Source organism: Vigna radiata, chromosome 1 (genome assembly GCF_000741045.1).
Source record: "Vigna radiata var. radiata cultivar VC1973A chromosome 1, Vradiata_ver6, whole genome shotgun sequence".
In the NCBI taxonomy this organism is placed as follows: Eukaryota; Viridiplantae; Streptophyta; class Magnoliopsida; order Fabales; family Fabaceae; genus Vigna; species Vigna radiata.
The window spans coordinates 20,691,062-20,716,762 of NC_028351.1; the positions used below are offsets into that span (position 1 = coordinate 20,691,062).

The 25,701-nt window shown below is 35.3% G+C and overlaps 2 protein-coding genes across 4 annotated transcripts; both read right to left on the minus strand.

Annotated features, from left to right (window-relative positions):
- Positions 1-1,615: 1,615 nt before the first annotated feature.
- Positions 1,616-12,795, minus strand: LOC106769626 (protein CELLULOSE SYNTHASE INTERACTIVE 1). Its single transcript, XM_014655323.2, has 7 exons — positions 12,296-12,795; positions 11,272-11,345; positions 7,942-10,993; positions 4,760-7,304; positions 3,451-3,905; positions 2,610-2,726; positions 1,616-2,405 (listed from the first exon to the last, which is right to left on the minus strand). Exons 1-7 carry the CDS (start codon positions 12,344-12,346, stop codon positions 2,265-2,267), a joined length of 6,435 nt encoding a protein of 2,144 aa, XP_014510809.1. The 5' UTR covers positions 12,347-12,795; the 3' UTR covers positions 1,616-2,264.
- A 3,671-nt stretch (positions 12,796-16,466) lies between these two features.
- LOC106773685 lies at positions 16,467-24,646 on the minus strand. Of its 3 annotated transcripts, XM_022786029.1 has the most exons (13): positions 24,414-24,646; positions 24,189-24,252; positions 22,186-22,239; positions 20,681-21,376; positions 20,395-20,535; positions 20,157-20,309; positions 19,965-20,042; positions 19,444-19,536; positions 18,964-19,083; positions 17,905-17,982; positions 17,577-17,756; positions 17,144-17,245; positions 16,467-17,002 (listed from the first exon to the last, which is right to left on the minus strand). In XM_022786029.1, exons 1-13 carry the CDS (start codon positions 24,422-24,424, stop codon positions 16,769-16,771), a joined length of 2,004 nt encoding a protein of 667 aa, XP_022641750.1. In that variant the 5' UTR covers positions 24,425-24,646; the 3' UTR covers positions 16,467-16,768. The 3 variants fall into 3 exon arrangements, with proteins under 3 accessions (XP_022641750.1, XP_014515916.1, XP_014515908.1); XM_014660430.2 differs by lacking the exon at positions 22,186-22,239; XM_014660422.2 differs by lacking the exon at positions 22,186-22,239 and having other exon boundaries at positions 20,681-21,379.
- Positions 24,647-25,701: the final 1,055 nt, after the last annotated feature.

Consider the following 25,701-nt stretch of genomic DNA (forward strand, 5'->3'; position numbering starts at 1 on the left):
ATGTGTCAAAATATAGTTAGATGATTTTAAATTAAAAAAGAAACTTTAGTTTTTTTATTTCAAATATACCCTTGCCTCAACTTTTTTTAATTTGAAATCATCCAACTACATTTTGACACGTGTGCAGTGTCAAAATAATGTCAAAAATTGATGTTAAAATATCGTTTTTTTTCTTAAAATCAAGTATATTAGGAAAACAGTATTGAAATGTATACGTTTTTCTTTTTCATTATGTTTCATTTTATTTTTCCCAGCCTTTGTAAGAATTTTTCTTTGTTGTCTGGTCTAAAGTGTCATGTTCAATATTTAATATCCACTCGTTTAGTAATTATTTGAGTTTTTATTATATTATTTATATAATTTGGGAGTCCAAGTTTGCATTTCCTATATAACGAGTCCAATAAATATGTTAAGTTATATGATTCTAGAAGGTTCATTAAGTTTTGTTAATCTAAAATAATTAAAAAATATTGAGATATATTTGTTGGTGGAAATATTCATTGTATATGTGATTAAATTTCAATAGTTTAATTATATCGTAATATTTTTTAATACCTTATCACTATTATTTATCTAATTATTATATATATAGTCGTCAATATTACTTTTTATTCTCTTAGATATTATTAATTTTATCGTATGAGTCATAAGACTTAGAAACTCTATATAGATATAATAGTATTTCATACATACTTACTCTTACTTATTCTTTTTATTCAAAATCTTTTATTGACTTGGGTTGGAGAGTCTTTTACCTAAATTCCAACTTTCACAAATACATATTAAAATTTTTCAATTCACTCGTATCTTATTACTTGTCCAAAAATTTATACTCAAGATTCTGGAAAAGAAAAATTCTATTTTTAGTAAATATGATATCTTTACCATTTAACACAGATAATTGTATTTAATAATAATGAAATAAACTTAAGAAGATGTTTTGTTCACATTGACAATCCACTTTTAGGAATATTTTTATTATTAAAAAAGATAACCTTTTGTATTTGTCAAAAATAAAGATTGAAAGGTAAAACAATGAATGTGAAATGTATGTAAAAATTTGTTTGGTGTTGAGAATAATAAGTAAATTTATAACTTAGGTGAAAAAAAATGGAATAACAAGTCAACATCACAATGTATTCATGTGAAAGTGTGACCTCGATCAATCTCAAGTCATCATCATACAGCGCAAGGAATTCGAGTTGGTTCAATGGATTTCTTTTCTCCTAAGTCTTGTGAACCAGTTGTCGAATGAATCATTTTGTTGTTGAAGACACATAATAAAATAGACGTAAACTTCAGCTGGCACGCAATATTAAACAGAATTAGGTGAGATAACAACAATGCAATGTTCATGGATTTGCCATTGGTCCACATCACATCAAATAGGCTTTTCCTTGCCATGCTACCACCATAATGCACTTCTCAATTTCTCACATTTCATGCTTTTCTTTGAAACTACAACATGGCTACCTACCGAGAAGAACATGTGATATTTTCAAACTATGTCTAATAATGTTGGAACTTCTTGTTAAAGAGTCCATGTCAATCATAGAAACTCTCAAAATTTAGAAGCAAATCTCATCTATTTTTTCAAACACAATACAAATACATGTTAAAAAAATAAATGTTGAGTGCACAATCAAAAACAAAATCATCCATGAATAATTGTATACTCAAAATTAACTATTTTTTACCTCAGAATACTGAACATGCTTACATGTACATGTATAAAACAAAAAGTAAAACTAAAACATGAAGCAGTCACAAAATGTGAAGAAGGTAAGCACAAGCTCCATTACGTGTAAAGTTCCACTTCAGTGCTAGAGTCTCCAAAAACAAAAAGAAACACTGATGAGGTATGTGACACCCATGTGTATGAGGATTCTAGACACACCATAAGTTTTTCTCTCTTCTACTAGATTCCTCCAGAGATTGAAGAGACTCCTTACGGATGAGTAAGAAGCAGATCCACACTCCAAGTACAACAGTTTTTGTCATTCATATTTTACATTCAATTTACTGTCAAATAACTATACTAAGTCGACTTATTACAATACAAGCCCCAATACAAAAAATGATGATAAAACAGACTCGCTATTTAACTTTAAATTGACAACACTCAAAGAATCATACAAGAAAAGCGAAGCTGGCCTGATCTTCGTGCCCCTAGTGTTTTATACTAGGAATGAACGACCAAGTTACAAAAGAATATTATGACAGAAGAGTCTGTTTTAACTATGCAATTTGAAAGCTGGATGGTATCACTTGTTAGACCACTGAAATTCTATTTCTAGATTCCGTGGCGGCCCACTTTTACTTTGAGGCAACAAAGCGTACTCTCCAGCCACTGATCCAAGCATTACCACTCGATCAATCTGGATTGTTACTTTCCCGAATTTACTCTGTCAACAAATCACATTAGAGGGTTAAACAAAGACTAACCAAACGAGTCTTAAAAATACTGGTTAAGGAAACAGATAAAAAGTATTTAATTAAAAATGTTTATTATGTTAAAAATATAAAATCCATTTAATAATGAGACCAAGAAACAAAATATTTGAAGATGAATACACTGCTGCGTTTACTACACGTTTTTCCACATTTACCTTTCCCACTTTGCTCTTATTTTTGCAAGAAATATGAAGCTTCTGGCCTTTTGGAGGACTCTCAAAAGTCCATGAAAAGCTCTCATCCCACTCCGGATTAGGGCCAGTTGAAACCACCTGATCAACCCATTATCAAGGATATTAGTAATACAGTATATTCACTTTTCAGGAAAAAGAGTATAGAATACACTATGACGTCATAATAAAAAATCAACAGTTTTTATATACATTCAGCCAAAACCACAATGCTCTTTGCCTTTATGATTTTCAACAAGCTTAAGCTCTTACATGTACATCTTGAAACTCAAGAAGGTCAAAATAGTTTGCAACTTCGAAGTGGCATTAGATACGATGCCCAAGATCAAGGGACAAGTAAAATTGCAAAACCAACAATGAAGAAAAACCTATACTAACAGGGCAGATTTTTTCTTTTTTTTTTTTTGACAAAAAGGGGCATGCAAAAAGTGCCATAAAAAAATTATTTTGGTTACGTGAATCAATTATGCAGCCAATACAACACGTAGAAAAACCTCAGCAGAATAGGTAGATGATCATGAGGTGTTCTTCCAGGAAACAGTTCTAAAAATGTAAATCCTAATTGAGTATTTCTGATATAGGTATAATTTGCAAGGAGAAAAGCCGGGTAATATTAAGTGATTCTAGGGTTAAATTTGTAGATAACTGGCATGGAGAACAAAACCCGAATTTACTTTTACACCCAATTTGACTGGATCCTGGTGCATACTCAGACAAAGCTAAATAGCCCTCTCTTCCCCCGTAACAACACACAAAATATCCAACTTGATAGGAAAATAAGAAATCATAAATATAAAAAAATGACCTGGGTTTGCCTTGGGGGAGTGTTGCCAAGTGTAAGCTTGCAGTAAACACTTGGGTTTCCAACGGATTGTTTCATATTGTTACCACGTTTGATGATCACTACCAATGTCCCCGGCAAACACTGCAACAAAAATTCTGCTTTCTCCTGAAACCGAGGTGGCCCAGACTGTATTAAGTACTGCAGCAGTGGAATAGCATCTGCAGCTGCAATTGACTGAGCTCTAGAAACTTCAGCTGGGCATGCTGACCAAGCTTGTCTGAGCAGGAAAAGTGCATCTAATGCTGCTTCCTGACACGCTTCTGAACCTGTCTTTAAGGCTGTAACCAGATGGGGAATGCTAAGTGTCGATGGTTCAGTTGCTCTAAGTCTTGGGAAGTTGCTAAATAGAGAATTTAAGGCTTTCAGATACTCGTCATTCACGGTTCCAGAAGCCCATAAATCTTTTTCAATAGCAGCTATATGAACAAAAGACCTTAGTTAGAGATAAAAAGTGAGTAGGGGGAGATGTGTTTCCGCTTAAATGAATCACCATTGTTCATCAATCAATTCTGTGGAAAAACTGCAATCTAAAATTGTTAAAGTAACATTAATTGAACACTTAATAAAGCAAAAAAGTGCCTAGTTTTGCTAGAAGACTACATGAGCACAGCTACAGTATGCTTTCAAATTTAATGATAGGTTGAAGTTCAAAGGACACAGGTTCCATAATTTATATGCTTCCTACCATAAATTTAGGTGCACTATCAATTAAAATTAGCTCCTCTATTGCTCATAAGATTTGTCCACTTCTTCGCATGTAATGTATTTGATGAACTTCACTTGTTTTGTTGAAAAGCTTTTAGAAATCAAGCTATGACTCGGCTTGTGAAAGTGAGTCAAAAATCATATATCATGTTCAATGTATCATAACGTAAAAAAAAAAAAAAAAACATTTTTTATGTCAATTTGTATGACAAGGGTAGTGTTTCCTTTGGTGTATTTTTAGCCTTCCCAAAATATTTAATATTATGTTTTAAATATAACTAAACCAAACCAACATAAATTTATCGCCAGAATTGCACACAAACACTCATCACCTGCATCCACTCCTACTGTTAAAGAACTTATTATTATTGTTTAAAAATAATTATTTTTCAGTTTCTAAAACATTCATTACTCAAATTTACTCCAGCACCAAGGCTACATCTTCTAGAAAGTAAAATCAGGGCATGCTATCATGCAGCTTTTTTCAGGAATTTTGCATGAAAAAAAATAATGTCCCAAAACAGCCAGGCAGAAAAAACTGCAAGAGAAGCAAAGAGAATCGTACCAGTTATCGCTCTGACTGTTTCACTGGAAGCATACTCTTGAATAGTATTATTTGAGAAGAGAAGTTTAACAAACATCGCAGCCTGAACAGATGTTTCTGGATTACTTGAACCTATCAGATCCAGTACAACCTGAACACCACCAGCCTCTGCAACTGCTCTTCTATTTGATCGACTATACATCACAAGATTCTGCAAAGCACATATGGCTACAACTTTCATTTCTTCTGTTGGTTGGTCTTCAAGCACGTTTACTAAAGCACGACAAGCTGAAACTGCATCACTTGTTCGAGCAAGGCCCTCATTCTGAAACAGATCCCCGAGAGCCAAAGTTGCCAATAACCTTGCCTGCTGTGCTTGAGTTTGTGGGTCCAAAAGGTACTGCGACAATGGTACAATAGCTGATTTTGTTACTTTTGTTTCTCGAATCTTTACATTGTTCAGCAATACTTCTAAAAGTCTTGCGGCAGTTTCCTCACACTGATGAGATCGCAGGAGCTCCAAGAGAGCCTCTATAGCTCCACTTTCCGACATAGCTTCTGCACTAGTTCCATCATCGTTTTCTAGCACCAAAAGAGCATTTAAAGCACCAACAACCGTGGTCTCTGAGCCAGATCGAAGCAACCTTACCAATACAGCAATAGGCACTTCCAAGTAGAATTCAGAGCTAAACTGCAGAATACTAGACAAAACGGAGGCGGCAGACTCCCATAAAGCGTGAGGAAGGGAAGGATCAGCTTGCAATATCACTTTGGAAATTTCAATGACACCACCCTCTTTAGCAATTTCGTTTGGCCATGTTAGTGCAATACTAACAAGGGCTTTTACAGCTCTCTGCTGCAGTATGTGTACACCAGAACCAAGAACTCGAATGAGAGGGCCAATTGCTTGCTGTGTCACGGGATCCTTCTGAAGACGTTCTTCGAGAAGTAGATGTGAAAGAAGCTCAGCAGCCAACTGTTGCACTGCTGAAATTGAAGAATCGAGCAAAGGGATAAGTGGTTCAATAACTTGGCGAGAAGTTAATGAATGGTCAGCTCGACACTTTGGATGTTCTAAGATATTAACCAAAACCTGCAATGCACTGTGCTGTCCATCAGGCCCAAATTCTTGCCTTGTCAGTAACAAAAATAGTGGTTCAACCACTTTAGCAGCAGATGATCCTTTAGCTATACTAGCATTATTAGTCAATATACGCAACAATTCTGCAAAAGCTGCACACAGATAATCGGGTGCTTCATGTAAGATGTCAAGTACGCTTTCAATAACTCCAGCTTTAACCATCTCCATTTTACAAGCAGGCCTGTCTTTTCCCAACTTGACTAGAGCTCTGGAAATGGCCTCATGTAGTATATAATTTGTACCCGACAGTAGGCCAACTAGAGGAATAACTGCACCATGTGCAGCAACTAATTCTGCCAGTTGCTCATCATCAACAAGCCTATCCAGTGCCCTGACAACTGAAAGCTGAGCTGGACTGAACTCAGATACAAGGAGAGAGACAAGAGGTTCAACACAACTTGCAGCAGCTGCTGTGGAGCGAATCCTTGTATTTCCAAAAAGAGCACAACATAATTCAGCAGCATCCCCTTTCAGGTCCATTGAACAACTTGATGAAAGGATCCTACAAAGAACTTCCACTGCATTCTTCTCAACATCTGCAACAGCAAGAGCTCTTGATGGATTTTCACTCAGTAACCCCACCAATGCAGCAATGGCAGCATGCTGCTCCTTTTCTGAACCAGTACTGAGAATCTCCACCAATGGTTGAACAGCCTGCCGAGCAATCTCTGCATTTCTGATGTGGTCAGCAGAAAACAAACTTTCCAAGGCTTTTGCAGCACTATACCTTGCACCTCTTCCTCCTAACCGTAGCACAGCTATAAGTTGAGCAACAGCGCCAAATGCTGATTCGTGTCTTCTTATTTCAGCACTGCTAAACAGAATTCCTAGAAGATCTGTAGCAGCTTCTTCAGTTGCATCTTGCGGACTGAGTGAAAGATACTTCGTAAGTGCCTCTAAGGCTCCAGACTCCACCATTACACTCATATTTGAAGGACAATCTTTACCGAGCTGAGTCAAAAGTACAAGTGCCAAAAAGGGTGCCCCTGGACGATCTGGAATTGGTTTGAGCAGATCAACTAAGGCTGGTATAGCCTTTCGAGAAGTGGCTCCAACCCTTATATCTTCAACTCGAAACAACCTTTCAAGAGCCACTTGATCAGGATAACGCACCAAAGAAAATTCCTCTGACAATTCCAGAAGATCCTGTATATCAGTATCAGCACAGCCAAGCAAAGAGATAAGTCCACCTGCTGCCCCAGAATTTGCCACAGACAGGAGTGTTCCCCTGCTACCATTACAGACAAGGCTAGCTATAGATTGTGCAGCAAAATATTTGTTTGCTGATGGCTCTGATTTCATTAAACTGGTAAGTGCTGGTACAGATTTCATAGTTGGATGTGCCCGTATGATATCTCTATTTTGAAACAAGATCGCCAACAACAAAGCGTGAATCCACATGACACTATCTTCTTTGTAGTCAATCTGCATGTTCACCATATTGAGCTAACCGGGTTTATATACAGAAATAAATCTCATAACATTGTTTAAGTTTTACAGCAAAGGACGCCTTGAAGTACAAGATAAACATTTACTACGGAAAATACAGTTTATCTACATAAAATTTTGGTTAATTCAAGTTTAAAAAAATTAACCTCCTTATCATCCCTTCCCCCGTCTCCCTAGCTGTGAAATACTAGAAGAAACATAACACTGTAGTGGATAAAGATTAAGTTAAAACTGTGATAACTTTTTTTGACACTGATTTGCCAAATAAAGTACATACACTATCCTAACACTTTGTTTTCTACTTTTTACCCAAAATTCAATTTGTCTTGAACAGTTTTTCATTCTATAAAGATCTCATTGTCTCTCCAACCACTATGTCCAATTTCATACAACTGAGAATCTAGAAAATTATCAGAGGAACTGTTTCTATCAAGGGGATGATGTGGGAGATTTTGAAACTTTGCATGAACTATAGGATTTTAGTTTACTTCTGGAAAAAACATTGGGGTGGGAGCAGCAGAGAGTTAAAGCATGATTTTCTATTTCATGTACTACCTACCTATGATTAGAATCACATGAACTATCCATTTCTTTGGATTGACAGAAAAGCTACCTGAGAATATTGCGAGAAACAATTCGAGATTCTGTCAATGAGAACATCAATTGCTCCAGCCTCCATTATTGCAATTTTATTTTTGTCATCATTACAAGCAAGAATAGACAGTAGCCATAGCACCAAGTCAACACCACAGATAATGCTAGTGTTGGATTCAGAACTGTTGGCCTCTTCTGTTATGTGCCTGCATATGCTAATGAGCTCCTGGTTGTCACCATCCAGGTAACCCGAAGAAGGCACTGCAGAAACAAGAATATCAACAAGAGATCGAATAAGATCGACACACAAATTCGATGAACTTAGATCCTCCACCAGTCTCTGATGATTTGCCTTAGAAGTACAAATAAGGAGCGCTGCTCCCCCAATTTTGACCTTTACATTTGTGGAACTAATTATCCTCTTAGCTATTGAAGATATACATCCAGGTGCTGACACAATAGTCTCTCCTAAAACAACAGGCTGATCCTTACATAATCGAGATAAAATCTCAATAGTTTTATCCTGCAACATTGGCTCCGAATCAACAATACACAAGACTATTGGGCTTATGCTTTTAGGGAATTCAGCCAAAACAGCACAAGCAGATTTAATATTTTCTCTGGTCTCTACCGACCTGGACAGTATGGCAAGTGCTTCTAGAGCCTCCGATGTAGCAACAGATCCATTGACAGCAGAATCTAAGAAAGAAACTAATGCAAGAACAGTTCCAGCACGAGTCACACAATCAGTTACAGCATAATCAACAGCCCGAGAATGTAAGAGGCGAGAAATTGCAGCTGCAGCATGAGTTTTTCCGGAAATTGTGCCTTCACATAATATTCTAGTGGCAGGTAAGATAACTTCTTCTGCAATAGCTTTCTCTGCAATTTCACCATCCAAAATAAGGTTTGCCAGAGCACATGTGGCCATCTCTGCAACTTCCAAAACTGAAGAATTTGCTAGTGAAACTAGAGGGGATAATGTGTCTCTGGCGATAGTAGCTACATCCCTGTTCTCTTTGATGGAAAGAAATATTGCAGCCAGGCAGTGGGAGGACTCAATCAGGATACTTTCAGATTCAGCATTGAGCAATTTCTTGGCTGACAAAAGAGTTTTGACAGCTATGCTACTTTCACGCACATCTTTCCTTGTTTCAAAAACTCCTGCCAGAGCCGATGCAGACTTTGCCTGAGTTTCTTCTTTGGCAGAGCCCAATAATATTATCATAGTATCAAATGCATCGCTGGCAGCACTACCTTCACGTAAAATGTCAATAAGGGGAGCAACAGAAAGCATACTTCTCAAAGCGTCCAAAACATAAACCTTAGAATCAGGAAGATCACTAGTCAATAAAGCTGTAAGCTGACTAATAGTTGTAGTATCAGATTTATGAATTAAATGATTTAAAGTTTTTGCAGCAATATCCTTCCCATTTGGGCTTCCATTTTTCAATAGCCACAATAATGCAGGAACAGCATCGGCACTTTCAACACAAGCGCGTATATCTTCGCTATGATTGCACAGGTTCTTAAGGATTGTTGCTGAATCTTCCTTTGCTTTTGCTGATCCTGTCTCCAAAATTTGAACAAGTGGAGGTATGCCACCAGCTGCAGTAATCGCCCATTTACTTTCATCGTTTTCAAATGATAGAAGGCAAAGCAGGGCAACTGCACACTCTTGTTGCTGTTCTGATGAAAGCCCCAAAAGAGATATCAATAGCTGAACTCCTTCACGGCCCTGAAGTGCACGCCATAGACTGCCTTCACTTTTGCACACTGTCAACAGAGCTTTTATAAGCTCGTCTTGCACTTCATTTGCAGCCATTGTTATCAAACCAACTAGCAGATGTTTGGCATCCGCATTTGCAAGTTTATTTGAAAGTACGGAATTTCCATACAAACTAGCAAGTGCTTCAATGGTTCGTTCCTTCACAAGGAAGGGCAAGCGAGGTTCAAATTGTTTGAGTAATGTCTGCTCGACAACCAAAGGATCTGATGCTCTGGTTGATTCTGCCTTGCTATCATAAATCATGAGAGCTGATGCCAAAGCTCCTAATGTGTCAGCAATTTGGGTAGGTGAGGTGCATGATTCAAGACTTTGACCAAGGCTAGATATGACATAAGACAAACCACCAGAGATGTTTGCTAGAGCACTCATAGCATTCTCTTGTAATGCTTGAGCACACTCACCCTGCATGAATTCTTTGGAAGGAGCTATGGTAGCATTGATCAGAGAAGGAATACCATTAGCATTGGCTATCTCTCGCCTTGCCTCTTTGCACTGAGCAGAAAGAGATTTAAGAGCACCAGCTGCTTCAGCTCTAACAGAGTCATCATTACCAGGGCCTAATAGTTTAAGAAGTTGTTTTGTCACCTCCGCTGTCAACACCTTTGAACAAACAGATGCATCCTCCATCATTACAGAAGCAAGTAAATTGCACACATTTGCTAAACTGCTGGGCTGTCCTTTTGCCAGTAACTTCACTAATATGTCCACTCCTCCAGCTCGTATAGTTGCATTCCAGAATCCCTCAGTGTTGCTGGAGAGATTTTTCAATGCACCAGTCAATAAACCTTCAACTACATTTCCTGCCTTTAGACCAGTTTTCAGCTGCTCCCAGAGCACTGGTACAACTCCTTCAGTTGAAAATATTTTTGAACCAACATGATCCTTTACACCACCCTGAGAAACAGCATAAATAGTCTTTGCAGCAGCAATTTGTCCTTCGGTAGAACTGGACTTTAATAGACTAAGCAATGGAGGAATGCATCCTCCAAGCAAGACCTTCACCCTTAGTTCATTTTCTTTACAAAGGGAGCCCAAGACAGTTGCTGCCTGTATCTTTACATTCAATGAACCAGACCTGAGAAGGGAAACAAGTACTGGAACTGCCTGAGAGTGAGATCCAACAGCACTAAAAGCATTTTCCCGCATATCTATAAGCTCCAATAGCTGTCTTAAGGAATACTCTTTCTCCTGCACAGAATAAGAGCTCTGACGCAGCTGCTCAATGCATTGGGCAACACTAGCTAATGTTCCATCTGGATCCTCCATGCTGCTGTTACGCTCTCTGCAATAGCAACCAGTTAAACATGTAAGAAGCCAAAATTTAGTGAGCACCTATTTGAATGTCCCTATCACATAGTTCATAAACAAAGTGACCAATTCACACGGTTCTTAGTTCAGTCCCACAGGTTAGACTGTTAGCTTAGTCAGCTGCAAGCAGAACAGAGACTAACAAATAAATGTATTAAAAAAAGGTGTTACAATCATTGATTGTAGCAGCTTTGTAAACAATTAATCAATAATTTTAATTGGTTGTTAAGTATTCATGTGTGACAAACCGACCTAAATCCCATCTTCAAAACAGAATGTGGAGTTGCGGGCTCTGAATCTTGAGTATTCCTATCACCATTTCTTTCCTGCAATCAAAAGAGTATGTTAAGGTATGTCTCATATCTCTGAAAACATCAAATAAAAGATGGGTTGTAACAAAAATAAACACAGAAAAAGGAATCGCATAAAACGAATCAGCCTGTGAGATTTGTTGTTTCTTTCTCTTTTTCTCAGGCATAAAGCCAGTAACGGATGGATAACTACGTAATTCAATATAAAAGAAAGAGATGTAATGGGAAATCAAGCTCTAATGGAAGATATGAACCAATACAGTTTGATTACATTCCTCAAAAAGAATTGTTGTTTTGTTTTCACTACAGATTATTCATTTATTATCCTTTAGGATTGCATCTTATTAAGTTAACCCGGGGGAGACCTGAGGAAGTGAAAATAGTTCTTCAGCAATATAATACATCAGCAAGGAACCATGCATCTAAACAAACCCCTAAACAGAAAAGTAAAATACGCAAACAGACACAAACCATTTTACTACAGCCATTCACTTCTTTCCATTTTCTACTTTTGCCCTGCATCCCAGAAGATCTATTGCATTTTCATAGTTAATCATACTACAAAAACCATCCCTCACCAAATTCATAATATCCATGAAACTGGACACACTGTGAAGAACCGTCAGAGACTGTATTCTAGTGCATCAATTAACCTACGCATCACACACCAACAAAAAAAAAAAGTAAACCCCCCACATCTGCACAATTAAATCACACAGTTCCTTTAAACATCCATGAATGAACGATCCCCAATGACACGTCCCAGAGTCGCGAAACGTCTAGCACAAAACTGCAAAACCTTGACTAAGCAAAGCAATGGACAGAAAGCATCCGGATGAACCCAAACGGGAACGAACAAGATCCATAAATAAACTTCCCCCCATGCAGAGAGTAACCACAGCAGAACACTTCTCACTCATTCTGGCACAAGAGAAAAAAAGATCAAATTGTTGTGAAGAAGGTACCAGATCATTTGCATTGTTGGCAGCGTGTCTCCAAGCAAGTGTAGTGGCCATGGTGGCTTGTGGTTGAGTGGAAGGAGTTCAGATCTGGAAGAGTGAAAGCATCAGTGAACTGACTGATTGAGATCCAAAATAGGAAGTGGTAAAGACATGAGAGGAGGTGAAGAATGGTAATGGGAAACGAAGGGAATGAGAAGGAGTGAGTACAACAGAAGAAGAAGAAGAAGAAGATTATGATGATGAAGAAGAAGATGGTATGGGTTGGGTAGAGGATAAGAAGACGAGAGAAGGAAGATGAGGAACAAATGTAGTTGGTTGCACCTTTTTCTTTTATTTTATTAATTTTCACTTTCTGCATCTGTTTGATTGTGTCTTACGTTTTCAACTTTTTGTTACGAAGTGTCTGTAAGGTGTTTTTCACGATCTCGCCGTCGTCACCGGAGCACCGACAGTGGCAACTTCAGCTCCACCTCAAAGCTGACTCACCTAGCCGTCGCAGTCAAAATTTTGAGACCAGGGATTTCATCACATATAATTTTATCCTTTTTTTTCCTATTTTTACGAATAATTATAATAAATTTAAAAATCACCGTTTAGAACAAATTTAATATACCAATATTAGTCAATTCTACCACTTCTTACTGGTTTAGACAAAGTTCTGATTTATTTTAACGACCAGACCAATTATCATATTGATTTCTAATTTGATTGATTGAAAGGATTGATTTTTTTTAATAAAACTCCACTTAATTATAATTCTTTATATACATTTACTTTTATTATAGTATTGAAATTTAATTCATCATGATGAAAGTGTAACTTATGAATTATAAAACCAACCATTAAAACATTAAAGAGTTGTCTCTATTTTCAAGTCTCTTCTTCCTTGCTTTTCAATATTTGTTATATGTAATCTTCACCATTACAATTATATTTGTGATTTCATGAACATTAACAAAATACTGGAGAGTTTGATTTTGGTGCCAAGAATGATAACATTTTAGGAAAACAAAAAACTGTCGTTATTAGACACTAAAATAGATTAAAGTTTAACATATTGAAAACTATTTGTTGAAGTTGGAAGATAACAAGTAAAGAGGTTATTATGATGTTAATACTAGTTGAGACCCTTAAGCATTTGCTGTGAATTAAATAATAGTATATTATTAATCTCAGAAGTTGAAATGTCAGCACTGAGTAGCAGTGATTGAGATAGTGGACTCATTTGGAGATCAAAAAATAATAAGAAACTAAACATTTGAGGGTTGTTCAGTGACAAAATGATTCAAAATACAACCACAGTTTCCATTTTATATTGAAAACATGTTCCTTAGCCATGTGCAGTGTCCTTCTACATTATAAAACATACCAATGAATTAATATGCACTTGTTCTTATTCCTCTTTGTCATCTTCTTCTTAATTAACTAGATTAACATAATTTAGATTTGTCTATCACACAATCAAAAATTGAAAAAATAATGATTGTTAAGGATCTCGTTAAGAAATGAATTAACAATACAAATATTTGTTATGTCTTGCCATAATTTTCTTTTATTTCTTAACAAGTGTTTTTGTCTAATTCTAAATTCGTTTATAATATTTTATTAATTTGCCTACTACCAAAATAGTGTTAACTAGGAGATAATTTCTCTTCTTTTTTTCTATTTTGTATGTAGTTTACCAAATACACAACTTTTTCTATATTGCCATCGTGAAAACTCATTAAAACAACAACACTCAGAATACCACAAGCAAAGTTAGTTTTCAACTCAATGACTTTGGAAAATTTGTAATGAAAAAAAACCATCAACAAATTAATTCAATAATCTTGAAAAGCATCAGTTAGTTGTTCAATTATGTTGACATGAATTAAATCAAATACATACACGTCAAGTCAAGACCGAGGTTAGCTTAGTAGGTTTAAAGTCTTTTTCTTATCCTAAATTTTTAGGATCAAACTAGAAATTTAGAAACAATAAAAAATGTTGATAAAAACCCAATAACTTTCTAAGTACATATTAAAAAAAAATTAGCTTAGTGATAAGAAGTTTAGAAAATTAACACTATACCTCAAATTAAATGTTCGTAATATATTTTATAAAAAATAAAGCATCAAATCAGATATAGTATTCACATGCACTAAACATTACACCACCCATTAAACTTATAAATTTGATTTAGTCTATTGACCTTGACCTACATTAAGGTCAAAAAGACATAAGATTAGAAAATTCACATAATAAAAAGTTCACAAAACCAAAATAACAATAAAAGTCTTATGGGTCAAGACTAACCTAAGTATGTATGAGTTAGATTCAAGTTAAGATAGATAGGGTTACGACAAGCTCAAGGCAAATAAATCGTTCGAGTTAGACTTAAGTGAACATCGTCTAAGTCAAGCGAAGGTGAATAGGATCTACGTTGTGCTAAGTTGAAACAAGCTTACATTGGACTGAATCAAGTCAAGCCAATATTTGATCAAGTTGAATTGGGTCCACAAAAATACGAATCAAGTTGGATCCACGTAGGTCAAGTCGAGTTGAGCACACCTCGACTTGAGGTAAGCCAAACATACCTTAGATCTAGTTGAGTAGGGCCTAGTTGAGCCTAATCAAGTCAATTCAAGTTTGACCCATGTCAAGCTCAGTCGAGTTGGTTTCACACCATACCAAGTAGAGTCAAGCCCATCTCGGGTTGAAGTTGAGTCAAGCTTGCATTTAGCCAAGTCGATTCAGGCTCACATCAGGCTCAATTGAGTTTGGTCCCACCCTTGGCTCAATTGAGTAGGACACACCTTAAGCGAAGTCAAGTCAAACACACCTTGAGTTGAGGCAAGTGGGTGATACCAACATCTGACAAAGTTGTGACAAGCTCACATCAAGTTATGTAGAGTCAAGCCCATGTTAAGTCGAACACACCTCAAGTCAAGTTGAGTCGAGCCCACCTTAACACGAGTTAATTCAGGTCGACTTCATCCTAAGGTAGGTTAGGCCCAATGTGGGTTGAGTTGATTCGAGCCTACCTTGAACCGAGTCGAATCAGGCCCAATCGGGTCGAGATAGGTTGAGCACACATTAGGTCCAGATAGGTCAAACCCACCTATAACTGAGTTATATTGGCCCCTTAAGTAGAGTCGAGTTGGTCGACCGTTAGGCTAGATTAAGCCAGACCCACCTCTAACTAAGTTGGGTAGGGCCCTCCTCAAGCTAAGTTGAATCAAGTCCACCTCGGACCAAGTTGAGTCAGATCCACTTCATGCTAAGTTGAGTCAAGCTCACGTGTACCTGAGTTAAGTCGGACCCACCTATAATCGAGTCAAGTCTAGCTCACCTCAAGCCTAGTCGAGTCCCACATCAAATCAAGTAAAGTTGTGTCCGTGTTAGACCAACTAATGTAGAGTCAAGTCAAATCAAGTCTAGTGAAGTTAATGTTGGGTTGAGTTGAATTAAACCCACATTAAATTGAGTCGATTTGGTTCACTTCAAATTAAGTTGAGTCGAACTCATATTTGGTTGAGTAAGTCAAATTCTAGTTTGATCAAGTCAAATTAGACCCATATTGAATCAAGTAAATATCAGGATGAGTTGAGTCGAATTCATATCAAATCGATGTTGGACTAAGTTCAAATCATACTAATTCATGCTAAGACATTATCAACTATGTTTATATCTACATCAAATAATATCATATTGAATCAAATAAGTTAAGTCAACTCAACCAAATAAGTTATGTTAGAAAAAATTAAGTTGCAAATAGCAAAAATTAAATAAGAATCAACTTATCATTAATATAAAATATTTGGAGATCAATATGTAATTTAAATATTTAATAATTAAAGTAGTAAAATCAAACCTAATTTCATCTTGACCATAACCCACTATATTTAGCATCCATGAAAACAAAAAGTGTTTGGATACTAGCTTTTGTAAACATCCTGAAAGAGTATCAGCTGGATTGAAAAAAACATGTTTATATTACTAAAAAATATCATTATATTATAACACTTATTAATATATAAATTACAATACCTATATAAATTACACTTGCAAAAACTCATTAATCGAACGAGAAATAGAGTATCATAAGCGAAATTTGTCTCTGAACTGGTAAAACTCAATACAGGACAAAGGAAATATGATCAGTCAACACATACACAAAAAAGAAACACTATTCTTTGAATTGAAAGCCCCTGGTATATTATTGAGATCTCAAAAGGTTGCAATGCAACGTTTTTGTTGTTTCGAGGAAAATAAAAGGAAAAATTGTACAGAGCCTGATATCAGTTGAGTCAAAACTCCAAAACCATTGGAGTTGCATAGAAATCACAGAATCGGCGAATTTCAGCTGCTTTGAAAGAAAAACGTTAATTTTTATCCTTGTTGGTCACTAATTCCGTTGGCATAATCCGCCAAAGATAATCTCTGCAACCTTAGGTGTTGAATCAACATGGTTTTGTAAATATTCAAAATTGAGAATCATGTAAGACTAAGGGAACTGGCATAGGATTGAAGAAGTAGCACAGCTTGCTCAGAAATGGCCCTGTTTCTTGCTTGCCTCGCCCAACCTGCAACAATTTCTGCAGCTTCTGTGTCTCGTACACTTTCTTCTAGACAATCTGCTGCTTCAGCAAGTTTTCCTTCGGCCAAATAATTCTCTACTTTATTGATGACAGATTCAATTCCGTCACCCGATTGGTCGTCTTCCCTAACCTGAGCACGGATGAAAGTCAGACATAGGATGAGGTCAATAGAAGCGAGAATGGGAAGAGTTAGGGCAAGGGGGAAGAAATAAACAAAGTTAATATTCTATTTTCACATCAAGCACGGCATGTTGGTCAGTTATTCATATACCTTCAACCAGGATGCTACATGTGCCAAAGAATGTGCCAGTATACCTCCCCCTCCTGGTGGGAAAAAGCTGAAGTGTCGCACACTATCTTTTAAGGCCTCAAACTGCAACGGAATATGCACAGATGCAAAAAACTTTATGATTGAAATCCAAAAGTAAATTATTCATTCTAGAACTGATGCAGTTACATAAAATCAGAAATTGCTTCATTAGATTAATACTGATTGTTTTGTATAAATTCGTCAGTGTGGAAGGTTAACATGATAGGAGCATTAACATAAACAATGCGATTGATCAGTAATGGAAATTAAGGAAATCAAATGAAAGTTTTACGGGGTCAAAGTAAGAACATTTTGCAGAAGAAAATTGAGAATTTTATTTTATATAGAACAAGTAATCCAAAACTCCATGCAAAGTTAACAACAGACGGCGTACCTTCTGCTTTAATTGCAGTTGCGTATCTGTGCCATTACTTCGTGTTTCTTCAGGAAGGGATGCTAGCACCAAATCCAAAACTGAATCTTTATCTATGTCTCCAAGATTAGCCTGCAAAGATGCTATTTCTTTCTCAATTGGCAATCCTTTAGATAGTGCATCTTCCAATGCAAGTGCTCTCTGCAGGATCCAAGCACAAAAAAAAAGAAACTGGTAAGCAGGGCTGGAAAAACCAATAAAATAATATAAACCCATATTTTGCCACTAAGCCCTTTGAACGAAAGATGGATAAAAACAGCATAAAGAAACAGGTAAATAGAAACATTACCAAAGCAAAATTTTGTGTAGCATGACTTTGACGGGCTTCTTCAGATCTAGCATAAAATGCCATGCATAGGGCATTTATCTACAGAAATTGAAGGAAATTTTTTTGTAATCAAGTTAAATTTTAACTCCGACTGAAACAAAGTCAACAAGTTTGTTAGTTAATAAATATTTCAAGTCAAGCCCTACTAGCTAAAACATGGAGTCAATTAATAATAATTTACTCTGTTTTGTCCTTGTCAGCATGAATGTTACTTGAACAATTCTTAGAAGGTTATCACATCTAAACATTCTATAGCTGTATGGCTCATCCTTTGATGGAGCAACACAGGTCCGTAGACAAAAATATTTGAAATGAAATTCACTTATATACATTTCACATTTCTGTTCAAGGTCATATGCAGCTGTACTGAAAGCTCTCTGCAAATAATTTAAAACCATTTTGCTTTGGATGTACAGAACGGTCTCGCGAATCATAGAGGACTCAAATAGTAGGTGATGTTATTTGGGTTCTCAGCATGTAAACATTTAAGACAGTTCCCTAGTATCAAAAATACATAAAGGAACACCATTTCTTTGCTGCCTGCACTTACATTTGGATCCGAACACTGTACTAAAAATTCCTCTATAATGAGCCTACTACATAATGAACAAGCAGAATTCATATGCTAAAAATGATGGAATGTGGAATGCATACTGTATCAAAAAATCTACACTGGCAAACAAACTGTATCTGTTCAGAAACTTGCTGATGACTAGAATGCAGTTGCTACCAGCAGAGTTATAATTTATTATAATCTGATAAAAATTGCTGGAGACAGCTAAAAACATAATTAGATTAGACATTTTTTTGCACGCTATGAGTTAATTTCCAAGACCTTTGTTAAAAACTCTTAGTATAATAGCTATGGAAACTTTTTATACTCGTATAAAACTATTCTGGCTATTTTATTCTTCTAGATGACACCTGTCCAAATTATACCCTTTTCTATAAATTAATTGAAATCAAGATATGAAAATTTAAAAGTGATCTACACATGCTTGATTTTAGCAGAAATCTCACATTAACTTCTGCTTCAGCCATTTTTTCAATTTGGGCTGCCTTCTCATTTGCTATGACTGCATTTAACTCTGCCTTTGCTAATTCCTGAACTTGTTTCAACTTCAATTCAGCTTCAATTTCCTGCCACCAAAGATACATTATGTTAACAAATACTCCTTCCTTCCCATGATAGTATCATGTAAGAAGAAGAAAAAAAGTCCTAAAATGCACGTTTTTTTAGTTTTTTATGTGATATTTCCACTTATACTCCTAGTACGTGTCATTTTATCTTTTCAATGTAATATTGATGATAAGGTTAGCTTAATAAAATTACTATTCTCTTTCATTTATTTATTACATTTTTATTAATGTCCAAAAAACTGGGGTGACACTTATTATGGATAGAGGAGTATTATATAATAACAGATAAGAGTAACAGCAGCCATGCAGAGAAAATGAGAAAACAGTATTTGTAAAACCAACAAAAAACTAAATATGTGCCTTTTGTTCAAGTTCTGTCTTCAATTTCTCTTCCATCTTTTCTTGAAGTGACTTGATAGCAAGGGCTGCTTTTGCTCTCTCTCTCTTTAGCTCCTGAAAAGTATTAAAAGGGAAAAAAAACGAGGAAAGCTAGAGTTAACGACTTAATGGAATTGGATTCTGTTAGTCTGGAGAGGAATTGACAAGGAAAGGCAAACAACACATAAAAGAAATTGTTCAACTTGATCAGACTTCAAATTGGATTCTGATTACAAAACAAGCTTCACGATTATATAGTAGTATAGCTTCAATTTTAGTATGAACTATTTTGCTGAATCAAGAGTAATTATGTTTGAGTTAAATGTATAACAGAATCAACCTCTCTCAAAGTCTTTCTTACTCATGTTATTCCAACCCAATTATTCAAGACAAAACCTCGCTCAAGGTCTTTATACCAAGACAACTATTTGACACAAAAGCCAACAATAAAAACTATGTTAAATTGAATACAAATTGAAAAGAGAAGCCAAAAGGCCTTTTACCTTGTCCAACATTGCAGCCTCCTCGGCGAGCATAAGTTCCATGGCAGCTGCATCTTTCAACTGCTTTTCATATTTTTCCTAATTAAACAAAGATTTCAAAGCTGATCAATAAACCAAAATGCTCCAAATAGTAAACACACTTGCATGGATTTAGAGAATGAGTTACAAAGAATAGTATGTCATAGGCCAAACCTTCAACAATTTCTTCTCTTCATTAAAAACACGTGCATCTAAGTCCGCCTGTCTTTTCTCAGCAGCATGAATGGCTTGCAAGAAATCAAAAACCAGTTTCCCATCCTCAGACATATAACCACCTCTCAACTCATCCATTGCACCACTAAGTGCCTAGTGTTTGAACATGTTAGACTTCAAGGATGTTTAAGATCATAAATAAATGGACCAGAAAAAAATATATAAGACTCCGAAGTACCTCTTCTCCTTCAGGGAAATGGCTATTTTCACTAAAGCCATGACTATATATATAGGCTGCAGGGTTTCTTTCTGACTTATTCCTCAAGTGATACTCCTCAAGGAGGGTGGGTTGTTGCTCTGTATATTTGCCTAATGCACTCTGTGATGGACAAAAAGAAATAAATGTTAAAATCTATTTTAGAAAAAGAAAAATTAATAGGAAAAAAATCCTTGGTGAATGAGATAGGGAACCCTGATATTAAGCTATTAACCTCTATATCAAGCTTATACCAACTCATAAGTACCTCTTTTTTCTCCTCTGAATCTTGTATTCCTAGTTGCACTGATGGAATATTTTCTGTCCCATTTTCATCTGGAACTGAACTTATCTGTGTAGATGTGAATGTATTTTGAACTCCCTTTTCTGGTCTTGGGGTATTGTCTGCCTCAATGCTTTTTATTCCAATAATCCCATCAGATTGCACAACAGATTCTTTACTTGGATCATCAGATGTTAGACTGCTTTGAGGATATTCAGGCAATTGGTTTTCTTCTGGAGCAGCAATACTATCTTCGGCAATATTAAATTTGTCTTGCACAGGACTTAGCTTATCCACTTGATCTTCTATTACATCTTCTGGCTGTGAAAAATGGGTATCAATTTTCCCCTCTGCAAGCTGTACAGTGGGATTTTCGTTGTTTAATATCTCGTTAGGTGAAATTAACTGGTCCGTTGAATGTTGTACAGTCTTCAATTCTTCAATGGTTGCATTGACATTTGCTTCCTGTGGAACACTATGATGCTCTTTCTTAAGATATTGATCCAAATAACCAGTTTGATACGCTGCGAGAAAAGCAGCACCTAAGGCTACACTTCCAATGAAAAACTTTGATAGAGACCCATTAGACTCAGGTGGCTTGCCCGGGGACCCAGAAGCTGAGGCACCCCCTGGCTTTGATGTACTTGAGAAATTCCTTTGTGAAGATAGATGTAAAGGTATCTGCTGAATTATGTATGAAGAAAATAAGGTAATCGTCAAACTCTAGGAAAGAAAGAAACATTGAACTAAAACCATGTATTTCTGAGACAGCACAATTGTTTTATTTATATTGAGAAAAAATAATCAAAAAAATAGATACAGGAAATTTTATAAATCCTGGAATAAGAAAAAACATCTCAATTATATATGTATGTATGTATGTATGTATATATATATATATATATATATGTGTGTGTGTGTGTGTTGTGTGTGTGCGCGCGCGTGTATGTATTATTGGTTATATATGATACTATCCTTATTTCTATAATTACAACAGTAATAAATTAGAAAAGGCTAACATATGAACCTGATTGAAATTTGATAGGAACCCAATTCAATATAGATAGAATGCTCCAATACAATGTTAATTAGGGCAGACACAGTATTTTTTTTTTTTTTTCAGAAGTTGGAAAATAAAAAAATTGTTGACATTGTATCCATCCTAAAATCTTATCAAACAATCACAACAACTTAATCACCTAAGGTGAAATTCTACATTTTTTTTCTACCTACCTAACTTTCTCTTGAATGCACTTGCTCCTAATCTTGTCTACTTGTCTGGCTGGTATTTTCACTGAAAATTGCAACATTATCATTTCAGCTAGTTAAGTTCATTCTATTGTTGATATATTATCAATTAATATTCAATGGCATCTATTGTTGTTATAGAGTTATTACTACATGCTTATTTAGAATCGAATTGAAAATAAGGACTACCAAATCAACAACCTAAGCAGTTCTTAGTACATATATAACACAATAAATTGTACCTTTGTAGCAAGAAGAATGTATTTACTTCCAGTACACTTTCTTGTCCTACATATCTATAATTAAATTAACATAATAGCAACAGCAGCTGGTAAAAATAGCACCAATTTTACAATACATTGGTATATGAATTCATAGATAATTGTGGTATAAAAATATCAACCAAGCTTCATAACAGTAAGTGGGGTTGGCTAAATGGATTAAATGGTGGAATAATAAGGTCAAGAGACAAACCCTTGGTCTTTATATTGCAACATAAGGTCAAGAGACAAACCACAGTGGTCTATACATATTTCTTAATTGTTTTGCCTATAATTCTTCTTGATCCTCCCTTGCCTTTAGTAATTAAGCTATCCTCTGTCCAATCTACTAGTCTAATTGGGGATTCTACTGATCTTTTCACACAAACCCTAATTACCTAAAGCGAGATTCTACTATTCTTTCAACAAAAAGTGCCCTATCTTTCTATCATGCATTTGTTCCAAAGTTTACTTTGTCTACTTGTTTAATATGTCCACTCAACCATTTGTAACATTCTCGTCTGTACTAGTTAAGTTCATCATCATGTTGATATTTCATCAACCTACATTCAGTGCTTTTGATTGTAGTTACAGAATTATTACTACAAGTTAGTTCAAATCAAACTGAACGTATGATATAAAAATAAAGATACTAAATATGCAGACAGCTTATATTTTTCATTTGAGGGCATAATGCTTCTACTCGTGATTCAACATAGCAACAAGGGGCATACATGAAGGCACAAGTGACGATCCAATCGCATCAAAATGGCAAAAAGTACTCTTGCTGCTTAAAATATCCTAAGATCCTCAAGGTTATTTTGCTATTTGAACTAAGCAATTCTTTCTTTAGTAACTACAAAAGTACTACATTTTCCAGGTAATATACTCTTCCTACTTTGCTTGTAGCACAACTATGAACTATCTACATTTGAGCATACAACTTCTGAAATCCAACCACCTATTGAGTATTTTACCCCAAGTAAAACAATCCTATACCAATCCTATGTATCAGTTAGTAGCCAGAGGTCTCCGTCACCATTATAGTTTTGTTTTTAATTTGTAAACACTTCCAATAGATTGTTGGATATACATATATATGTATCTTTTTTTTATGTAGAGAGATATATCCATAAAATATGATCATGGGTGAATATGGAGCAAAATCTAATAGAAACCAATTGTGTGTGCACTATATGGAAAATATAGAAGAAGAGAATAAAAAAATGTGTAGTTGGTAGAAAATGAAGTGAGTGCATGATTGAAACCTATTTAGAGTATAGACTATAATGAACACTCCTGTCAATGCTTTGTCACTTCTAAAATGTCTAACTCTGAGTGACAAAAACATTGGTCTTTAAATAGCTCAAACAAAGCCATATTCAGTGGCAAATAGCTTGAAACATCAGGTTTCTCCAACCGAGGAGGGCCGTCCATGCAGCAGCAAAAAATAGGGTTAACCTCGAGACTTGTATACTTGTTTATTTAATACTATGTTTTCCGTCATAAATACATTTTGGTCATCTGGATAATTTTTGGGGCTTCAGTTTCTTAATCTGTCTCTGTTACTTAAGGCCTCTATGATCTCTGCCTACTAATGGTAGGCAATTTAGTTTGGGTTTCAACTGTAGGGCTACATAATTTCCAAGTCTTTCCTAGCTCTTAAAGTTTATTTTGGCCTTCGGCTTTGTGTTTGTTCATGTGACACAGCCACAAGTGAGGTCGCTAGATTAATCGTCTTCTTACTTTTAACCTTACTATACTTTTTCTAATTTCCCAATATACTCATAACGATCTGAATCCAAAGGTAGATAGCACCCAATGTACGCCTTTCAGTATACCAGAGCCATTTGGAATTAAGGGCAGAGAACAAAATGATCGAAAAGTAAGAAGCAAAACAATATGCTTTTGAAAATTATAAAACATATGGGTAACCTAAAAGACCATATTCCATCAATTGCATTGAAAATAAAATGTAAAAGAACCTGATAAACAAAACGTCTGGGGTTCGTTCTTAAAGCTGAGCGAGAAGATATTTGCAAAATGGACCTAAGAATTGAAGTCACAGAAAAACAAAAGAGCGGTCAGAAAAATCAAATCATTGGAATGTAAAAAAAAAATAAAAAATCGATTTAGCAGGAATCCAGAGATGGAAAAGAAAAGAGGAAAAATTGGCGTTGGTTCATATAGGATAGCCGTAGAGTACCCACCTGCGCAACATGGCAGTAGGAAAAACGTGAAATTGAGAGTGAAGAAGTTGAATGGATCCAGTGAGTGAGAGTGAAGAGGGAATGTTTCCGCAACAGTGGTGCAACTCACCCTTAATTTGGCTACACAGATGAACACATCAAATTTTCAGAAATGTTCTGTTATGTGATTTTGATTGATAATTTTCTGCGTTCAGAAACGATGATCCGACGTATGACCCGTTTGTTTTAACTCCGACCCCAAAATTTGACCCGAAACCAAATAAACTCAATTTATTAATATAGTTGTTGATTATTAATAATAGTTGATACTAGCACAATACGGGTAATTTATGAAACAGGATTTATTTACTTTTGAAATCATTTTAGAGGGGTTGAATTTTTTTAATTTTATGAAATAAGTTGAAGTTCATAGGAGTTGAGATTACTTTATTAACAAATATTAATAAATAATATAAAATGAAACATCATTTTTCATATGGATAATTTTAAACTTTTGTTAAATAATAAGAAGTATATTTTAAATTTAATTCAATTTTATAAAATCGATTTATAAGATAAAGTTTATATTTATATATATTTTAAATTGATTTTATTTGTAGTCAATATTACACTTATAACATTTATTATGCATTTTGTAATCTAGAATAAAGTTTAAACCCATATAAATTGACCAATGATCCTTATTTGGCATATGATGAAATTTAACTTTGTAAGCTTTCTATATGCATCATATATAGAATCAATAAATGTTCAAAGTTTTAAGTAACAACAAAAACACTAAGACAAGGCAATTTCTAAACTTGGAACTCTTTACAATCACACCACGACTCATTTAACTTAACATTGTATGACATTGGTTATGACAATGTTGGGGATTCATTATCTTTTGGACATCAAAAACAAAACATTGTCAATTATACCATTGGACATGACACATGGTTTATCTTTGTTTATTTTTCTTTGAATGACATTGTGACATTTTTTTTGGTATTGATGTCATGGTGGATAACATTTGTGATATCTTTATTTCTCTTTCAATGAAGAATTAGTTCTTTCAAATGGTTTTTTAACAAAAAAAAAGCAATTAGTAATTCCTTTTAAAATAGAGTTCATGTGTTTAAGTATATTAGTTGTCATGTGTTCATACCTATTGTCTTTATCAAATGTTTGAGTCTAATTTTCTAATGGTATTTGATCTATCCATGAAATCGCTTGTAGGAACTCTGACCTCTACAACCACACCACTATATGCTTACAATCCAATTCTACCTATAAATTATTATCGACC

Bases quoted from the DNA above. Each gene is read 5' to 3' on its own strand.
- LOC106773685 (XM_022786029.1), bottom strand. The intron at 22,240-24,188 runs GTTCTTTTACAT...ATTTAATTATAG, and splicing joins CCAGACGTTTTGTTTATCAG to ATATGTAGGACAAGAAAGTG. The intron at 17,003-17,143 runs GTATATGAATAA...ATCCGTGCTCAG, and splicing joins ATGTAGCATCCTGGTTGAAG to GTTAGGGAAGACGACCAATC.
- LOC106769626 (XM_014655323.2), bottom strand. From the start codon at position 12,346: ATGGCCACTACACTTGCTTGGAGACACGCTGCCAACAATGCAAATGAT. The intron at 10,994-11,271 runs GTCGGTTTGTCA...TTGCTATTGCAG, and splicing joins GTTTTGAAGATGGGATTTAG to AGAGCGTAACAGCAGCATGG. The intron at 2,727-3,450 runs GTCATTTTTTTA...TGGGTTGATCAG, and splicing joins CTCCCCCAAGGCAAACCCAG to GTGGTTTCAACTGGCCCTAA.